General features: G+C 35.7%; 2 protein-coding genes across 2 annotated transcripts; one reads left to right on the top strand and one right to left on the bottom strand.

Moving 5' to 3' along the window:
• The first annotated feature begins 606 nt into the window (after positions 1–606).
• LOC106760706 (pentatricopeptide repeat-containing protein At1g11290, chloroplastic) lies at positions 607–3717 on the top strand. The gene has a single exon (XM_014644113.2). The coding sequence runs from the start codon at positions 881–883 to the stop codon at positions 3335–3337; it is 2457 nt and encodes an 818-aa protein (XP_014499599.1). The 5' UTR covers positions 607–880; the 3' UTR covers positions 3338–3717.
• Positions 3718–4013: 296 nt separating this feature from the next.
• On the bottom strand, positions 4014–7682 carry LOC106760711 (hexose carrier protein HEX6-like). The gene is made up of 2 exons (XM_014644120.2): positions 6339–7682; positions 4014–6106 (listed from the first exon to the last, which is right to left on the bottom strand). Exons 1-2 carry the CDS (start codon positions 6786–6788, stop codon positions 5036–5038), a joined length of 1521 nt encoding a protein of 506 aa, XP_014499606.1. The 5' UTR covers positions 6789–7682; the 3' UTR covers positions 4014–5035.
• Between the last annotated feature and the right edge of the window lie 1474 nt (positions 7683–9156).

Raw genomic sequence — 9156 nt, 5'->3', positions numbered from 1 at the left:
TTCCCTTTAGTTTTTACCACCATAGTAACAAATGGATTTTAGATCCAACCTTTTACCACCATAGTAACAAATGGATTTTACATCCAATCGTCGCCAGCATAAGACGAGAAGACACGCTACTACTTTGCATCCCCAACCACCATTACATGTACAAGATGAACAAAAATAAAAACGAGATATACATAAATAAACTGAACAATAGAATATGAAAAAGACAATATTTTCTTTGACGGCCTACACCTTTAAAGAAAAAAATAATAATTAAACACGTAGCTACAATAAATTAAGAAACCAAATGACACCTAATTCATTTAATATTATAACTCATTAAATTTTTTATGCTATTTCAATAAAATTAATGGAAAAGTTATATATTTTAAAAAGAAAATAACTTAATTAAAACTATTCAAAAATCTGATTAGCAAATTGAGATTTTCAAACAAAATCAAGCATCATTCGAAAAGTTTAAACCTAAAATAAAAGAAAACTTTTGAATATGATCTTTCCTTGACTATCCGAAACCCAGTCGATCTCCACCACCTATTACCATAACATAATCAATGTAAGCAGTCCATGGTTATCACATATTTCCCATTAAGGAAAACACAAAAGACATATTTCCCGGTAAGAAAGCAGTGAAACACAGGAACAAGAAAATATTAATAATTATGGAAAGATTTGGAAATTTGAACTAATTTCAATCCTTGAACATGTCTTGTCAAACCAACTACATTCAACTACTCCGTGTGTGGTGTCTCTTGCCATGCATGCAAGAACCAACTCAAAGACCAATACTATGGTTTCATGCACGTAATGTTTAACTGTTTGGTTACAAAATAGTACCATGAATCGAAAGAACTTGGTACAATTAGTCTAAAGAATGAGCTTGCAACTTTTTGCTCTATGCCCTTTACCAATTTGGCCCAACACAGTTAGCAATACAAACTCCAAAACTAGCACAGCAGCAACCTCTTTATGCCAAGGTAATTACATTCCTAGCCGCGTATATTGGCATACGCACCCTTCAGCTATACTGTTAGAAAACTGCACCTCAAAGAAAGAGCTTTATCAAATCCTCCCGCTTATCATCAAAAACGGTTTCTACAATGAGCACGTGTTTCAAGCCAAGGTTATCAGACTATTCTGCAAATTTGGCAGTATCAGTGAAGCAGCTTCTGTCTTTGAACCTGTTGAGCACAAGTTCGATGTGCTTTACCACACCGTGCTCAAAGGGTATGCAAAAAACTCAAGTTTGGATGAGGCCTTGTCTTTCTTCCATAGGATGATGTGTGATGAGGTTAGACCAGTCGCGGGTGATTACACATGCTTGTTGGAATTGTGTGGAGAGAATTTGGACCTCAAAAGGGGTAGAGAGATTCATGGGCAGTTAATAACTAATGGGTTTGGGTTCAATTTGTTTGCCATGACTGCTGTTGTGAATTTATATGCCAAGTGTGGCGAGATCGATTATGCATATAAGATGTTCGAAAAAATGCCGCACAAGGATTTGGTTACTTGGACAACATTGGTTGCGGGATATGCTCAGAATGGCTTTGCCAAGACAGCGTTGAATTTGGTTTCGAAGATGCAGGAAGCTGGTCTAAAGCCTGATTCTGTCACATTGGTAAGTGTTTTACCTGCTGTTGCGGATGTGAAGGCTTTGAGAATTGGAAGGTCAATCCATGGTTATGCTTTCAGATCAGGATTTGAATCACTGGTTAATGTTTCAAATGCACTTCTTGATATGTACTTCAAATGTGGGTCTGAAAGGATTGCAAGGATGGTTTTTGAGGGGATGAGTAGAAAGAGTGTTGTTTCATGGAATACCGTGATTTGTGGTTGTGCACAAAATGGCGAATCTGAAGTAGCCTTTGCAACTTTTCTGAAGATGTTGGAAGAAAGGGAGGTACCTACGCGTGTTACCATGATGGGAGCTTTACTTGCTTGCGCTAATTTGGGTGATCTTAAAAGAGGGAGGTTTGTTCATAAATTATTGGATCAGCTGAAACTTGATTTTGATGTGTCAGTCACAAATTCATTAATATCCATGTATTCTAAATGCAAGAGAGTTGATATAGCGGCCTCAATATTTGATCATTTGAAGGAGAAAACAAATGTCACTTGGAATGCCATGATATTAGGATATGCACAAAACGGGTGTGTAGAGGAGGCTTTGAATCTATTCTGTAGGATGCAATCTCAAGGCACTAAACTTGATTGCTTTACGTTGGTAGGGGTAATTACTGCTCTTGCAGAATTCTCAGTCAACCACCAGGCTAAGTGGATTCATGGCCTGGCAATAAGAACTTATATGGACAAGAATGTCTTTGTTTCCACTGCTCTTGTTGATATGTACGCAAAATGTGGAGCCATCAAAACTGCAAGAAAGCTTTTTGACATGATGCAGGAGAGAAGTGTAATAACATGGAATGCAATGATAGATGGATATGGGACACATGGCCTAGGAAAAGAAGCTCTGGATCTCTTCAAAGAGATGCAGATGGGAGCTGTTAAGCCAAACGACATAACATTTTTGTCTGTAATATCAGCTTGTAGTCACTCGGGATTTGTGGAAGAAGGTCTCTTCCTCTTCAAAAGCATGAAGGAAGATTATGACTTGGAGCCTAATTTGGATCACTACAGTTCCATGGTTGATCTCCTTGGTCGTGCGGGTCAGTTGGATGATGCCTGGAATTTCATCCAGGAGATGGATGTCAAACCAGGGATTTCTGTTTTGGGTGCAATGCTAGGTGCTTGCAAAATCCATAAAAATGTAGAGTTGGGAGAGAAGGCTGCAGACAAACTCTTTGAGTTAGACCCAGATGAGGGAGGGTATCATGTGTTGCTTGCGAACATATATGCCTCTAACTCAATGTGGGATAAAGTAGCCGAGGTGAGAACAGTCATGGAAAAGAAGGGGCTTCATAAAACTCCAGGCTGCAGTTTGGTGGAGCTGAGAAATGAAGTTCATGCATTCTACTCAGGAAGTACCAATCATCCTCAATCCAAAAGAATCTATGCTTTTCTTGAGACTCTTGGAGATGAGATAAAGGCTGCTGGTTATGTGCCTGAAACCAATTCAATTGGGGATGTGGAAGAAAACCTGAAAGAACAATTGCTCAGTAGCCACAGTGAGAGGCTTGCTATTGCCTATGGACTTCTGAATACAAGTCCTGGCACAACAATACACATTAGGAAGAATCTAAGAGTTTGTGGTGATTGCCATGAAGCCACTAAGTACATTTCACTTGTGACAGGAAGGGAAATTATAGTGCGTGATTTACGAAGGTTCCATCATTTCAAAAATGGAAACTGTTCTTGTGGAGATTACTGGTGAATCTTATCCTTTTACGGGATCATAGCCTACTAAAACATAGGAGTGGACATTCTTAAAATAAGACTCGTTAGAATATTCTCTCTTTTTCACTTTATTAGTAGTCATGCCACTATATTTTTGCATCATATTACATGTGCGTGTGCACAGTTTTTCATCTTCCTTTACCTGCTATCAAAGACCATGACTACTTGAAGGGACAATGTTTCTAATGTATGCGGCAAGTGGCTATCTCCTATCACTGTTATGAGTCTATACATTCAATTATCCTAACAATACAGTCTGTGAAACATAAAACATCCGTGAAACAGTCCCCAGATCATCAATACAACAAAAAACTTTCAAGGCACTGTTCAATGTCACCTCCACCACTAGAACTGTCTAAACAGGTATGTCTAAACATGATCAATCAAAGCTTTTCACTGCCATAACAAAACGAGAAAAAAAAAAACATTACAACATCATTTTTTATTAACTTAAATTTATGAATTTATTAGTGAAAAAAAAAGAGTAGAACTACGGAGAAAATTTAGTACTTAGGTTTACATAAAAACATTAAAGTATATTGAGTTAGTGAATAATATGAAGGTAAAACTCAAGAAATCAAATTGCAAACCTTGAACAGTTACAGAAAATGAATCAGAGTGAGAAAATGCAGAAAGATTTGAATTACCAACATTGATAACGATATAATCTTAACCAACAGAATCCGACTGTAGCGGTGCATCATTGGAGTGCAGGAGCCAATTGGGATGGTTAGGGTTTTCTCAAAAAAAAAAATAGGCCAAAATTTGGAGCTTCCACTTTCTCGCATAAGAAAAGAAAAAATGTTCATTCGGATTCAGTCAAAGGATATGGTGAAAACAAAGCAATGCCAGAGAATTTTCTGAAGGGACCAACGGTACACTATCACTCACATTTTTTCGAAAAATATCAGTTACTGCTTCAAATTTCTGTCATTCAATTTTACTTTTAAAAAAAATAATATTACATGTGATTCATTTCAAGGAAATTTTCGGATTTGATGTAGCTGAAAATAGATAAACTTTTAAAAGCTATTGAAATGGATTTTATTGGATATGATGACATATGTATGTCTTTTGGTATATTCCGAGAACTTGAGCTTTGAGCAGGCGGTCCAAGATGAGAAGTGACTACTTGCAATGGATGATAGGTGGGTAGGCTTTGTTGCAAAAGGGTACAAACCAATGGAGTGAGTTGATTATGAACAAGTGTGTGCTCCGCTAACAAGAATGGAGACAGGTTGTTGAGTTCACTGGTAGCCCAGTTGAAATGGCTAATACTATAAATAGATGTGAATTCAACATTCTTGAATAGATACCGATTAAGATATATAGATATCTGCAAATGCAAGCACAGTAGACCTCTTATTTTAGCCAATATCAAGTAATAATCATTTCTACCATAAACTACTCTTAAGGAAAAATAGCAAGGATTTTAACACCACCTTGATTCTATCAATACTTGGTACTTTTAGGTTTGTACTCGATCTTTGTCACTTGGCACCATTTCTTCTGTCAATTTAGAGGTATAGTTTAAGAGTGGAGAAAACTGTTTTAATAATTAGAATATAATTTTCCAAACTGAAAACCATTTTATTGCTTTGTAGTACATTTGATATATACACAAATGTTTAAGCTAACATCGGTAGAACATTTGATTTAGAACTTCCTTCAAGTATCATATTTGATTATGCTCTTTATCACTGATTTCAGTCACTATTCTCTTCCAAAACCAATGTTCTTGCCACACTTTCTCCATCTGTTCAAGTGGCAGGCTTTTGGTCTCTGGCAGAAAATAGTACACAAATATAGTCATCACCACCACCCATCCTCCAAAGAAGAAGAAAATCCCATACCTGAAGTGGCAAAGCATGGTCAGAAAAGTCTGAGAAACAGTGAAAGTGAAGATAAGGTTCACTGCCACCGTGATGCTTTGCCCTACTGATCTAATTTCCAAAGGAAAAATTTCACTTGGCACTAACCAACCCAGTGGCCCCCATGACAAGCCAAACCCAACAACATATATGCATACCATAATCAAAACCACAAAAGCATACCCTTTGCTTAATCCACCATGATCTTTCAGATGAAAGGCCATTATACCACCAATTATAACCTGTGATGCAATCATTTGAATGCCCCCAATCATGAACAAGGCTCTCCGTCCTAGTCTATCAACTGTGAACATTGATATGAATGTTGAGGCAGTACCTATAACTCCCGTGACCACAGCTGAAAACAGCGATGCACTTTCTCCTAACCCTATTGTCCTATAAAGTAAAGGGGCATAGCAGCCAATGACGTTTATCCCAGTCATTTGCTGGAAAAACGGCATAGCTATTGCCATCACAAGCTGAGGCCTGTACCTCCGTTTCAAAATTATCTTAAGCGATTGCTTGTCTTCGGTTTTTGAAGAACTTGCTTCTATAAGACCATCAAGTTCTTCTTGCACATCATCTGTGCCTCGAATTCGCTGAAGTAGTAACTTGGCCTTTTGATGGTCATGGCCACGTTGGATTAAGCTGTTAGGAGTTTCAGGGAGGAAAAGTGCACCAAGTGTTAGGACTGAGGCTGGTACCGCTGCCATGGCTAGGGACACACGCCAACCCCACCCACCTTCTATCTTCTCTGTTCCATAGTTGATTAAGGTAGCAAACACACTACCAAAGCAAACGCTTAATTGGAAGCCATTGCTAATCGCTCCTCTTAGTCGTGGTAGTGCCATTTCAGATAGATACAACGGAACAGCCTACAGAAATCACAGATACATACAAAAAGATCATAAATCATAATCAATTTTCATTTTTTCTTCAACAGTCTAATAGAACTCTGCAAAACAGAAGCTAGATCCCAAATTTCAGGAAAGTAAATTACACAGTTTTGATGTTCTATAAAGGTCTAGTTTCCAATTGAATCTTAAGTTGTACTCAATATTTGAAATGCTTGTAATAGTGTAGAAAAATGAAGGAAAAGATAGCTACCTGGTTTGCAAAACCAACCCCAACTCCAAGCAAAAGTCTACCAAATATGAGCATCAACACATTAAAAGCTCCACCTCCCAGAGCTGTACCGGCCAGGAAGGCAGCGCCGCCAACCACAATGGACGGTTTGCGGCCAAAGGCTTTGGTGACATAAGAAGCAAAGAAGGTGGTAACAAGGCCAGCAACATAGAGAGAGGATGTAAAAGAGGTCAGTAGTTGGCTATCAAATACACAGTAGTTGCTGACTTTGGCATCTTCTTTCTGAAGGTACACTTTATGGAAGAACTTCTTCAGAAATGGATCCATTGAGGTTACCCCACCAGCTATTCCAATGTCATAGCCAAAGAGGAGACCTCCCATGGCAGCCATCATGCAAGACAGCAGAACATAAGTGGTTACCTTACCATTGCTTTGGATATTTTCACTTGCTATAGCCAACCCAACAGCCATTGATAGGCTCTTCTTTAGTACACAGGTAAAAGCTTAGAGAGATTGATTCAGGTTTCATATATGGTTCATGATAATTTATAATCAAGTAGTGCTTTTTGATTTGTGTACTCAACCTTGGTTTGGATTTCACCATAACTGTGATAACTGTCACTGTTGAATTTGTTAGTTAAATTTGTTTTCTAGGAAGAAAATCGTCTGATGTTGATCTTATCTTTATGTAATTTATACCTCAAATCTAGTTAGCAATATCAAATTTGCATTCTTCTCTGATGGAATAAGATTTTATATGTGATGTGATGAAGGACAAAACCAACAGCATTAATGAATGTAATAATTGTACAATTTTGGCTAAGTTGAGTTTGTGGAGGAGAAATGCATGGGACCAACAGAATTAAGTTATTGCTGACACATATATTGACATGTGCTTGTGAACATTACACACATGATCGGAATTTCTATAATCATGAGTGAAATCTATGACTGAAAACATCACCCTTAATATCTCATCTGTTAAAAAATAAAGCTGCCAGGAATTCTTATATGAACATAAAGTTTTAAACACTAATAAGCATATAGTTGTTAGTTTTGCTGAACATAACAGTTCAATTGGGAACAGTTTTGTTATGCTGAACACTATCATTGCTATTCTCATACCACAGTAGAAGGCTATCTGTATTTAATTTTTCTATAATTCTATTAAAAAAATAAAGCTGTTTTATAATATCCACATATTGTATACTTACAAGTTAGGACCACTTCCAGCCTCAATTTTCTATTGATTAGAAGCTGGCTATGAAATTGACAATCTTGGTTTCTTGCTTCATGGTCATGTATACTTCTGGGAAAAATCTCTCCAGAAATTGCTTCATCTTCTAGCAATTAGTTAAAGTTGATGAAAGTATATGAATGACTGCAATTTGTTTGATCCTGTGCAGAGTTGAGTGAACATATGGTGTTGGAATTGACATATATAGTGTGAGTGAGTCTATTGAAATGACACACAGCAGCCTTTATTCACTAATTCTATCTAAATCAGTACAACTAATATTTTTGGACAAGAAGAAAGTTCATTTATTGATGAAAGTAAAATGTGATGTGGACAATAAATGCGATGTGGACAATAAATGCTATGTGGCATNTAATGATTGTCATTATGAATTTGATGGAGAAGAAATTATACTGACTTATTTTTGTACTAAGAGATAAAACAACTTTTATCTGCGGTAATTTTCTTAAACTGAATTTCGAAATCCGATATATCTAAAACAATAAAAATAAATATATCAAATTGAAAGAAAATAAAATTTCAAATTTAACACATGATAAGCACTATCATACAGAGATCAGAGTGAGAAAAGAAGAATAAAACATAAAAAGTAAATGCAATTTGGTAAACTAATTTATTTTTTATATATATTTTTATTGAATAAACATAGAAGCTTAAAGGTGGTGCTGGAAGAAGCGTTCTTAGATTTTTAGACGATGTGAATGGGCTCATTGATATACTTGGGCCCAGTAAAGTCCCCCGGCCCTTTCTGCATAAATTCAGGCCCAGTAAAAGGTATTTGGGACACCTGTCCTTTGGGCCGATTTCATCACATTTGTTTAATCTTCCATTATCTTGTAGGTTCCAGCAATCACAGAATAAAATTGTTTAATAGAATTAATAACTTTTTCAAACTTTTTAAGTAATTTATGGTCTCCTGACCATAAATTACTTGGTTTAAATCTTCAATTTTTAAGGTTAGAATATATTCGAATGTACTGTCTAAACTAGAAATACCTCTTAAACTTCTTATAACAATGTTTTATCATATATATATATAAATACAAAACCTTACATAAACACAGCTAAATATTTTTCATACACAAACTTATATTTTATTAATCAATTTATTAAGGAGCTAAACTTATGTGTAGAGACATGAACACTATTTTAATTTGTTGAGGAATCAAATTAAGTATTGAAACTTAAGAAAAAGTAAAGGACAAATATTACATTAAAAAGGTTAAAGTTTTATTTGAAAACATCTACAATTATTCATGTTTCTTTCTTTTCATTCCTATTAAAAAAGAAAACTAAAAGAGAACTTAAGTTACTCTATAATTGAAAGATCATATATCTAAATATCTGTTAATCTACGTTGTTCTCGATCAATCCAATTACAATTCTTAGTGAATTGAGAATTACTTTGTTTGAAGAAAAAGTTTATTGCTCATTAATAATTAATTGTTTTGATTCATAATTTAACACATGACAAAAAAAATCGAGACCACCTTAAATCATATGATAAATTAATACATCAAACCAAAATTCTATCGAAAAGAAAATATTCATTAGTGATTTAAAAACCTCATTTTTCGTTTT

The sequence above is a fragment of the Vigna radiata genome, chromosome 5 (genome assembly GCF_000741045.1).
Source record: "Vigna radiata var. radiata cultivar VC1973A chromosome 5, Vradiata_ver6, whole genome shotgun sequence".
Classification (NCBI taxonomy): Eukaryota; Viridiplantae; Streptophyta; class Magnoliopsida; order Fabales; family Fabaceae; genus Vigna; species Vigna radiata.
This window is presented reverse-complemented; position numbering and strand designations above follow the sequence as displayed.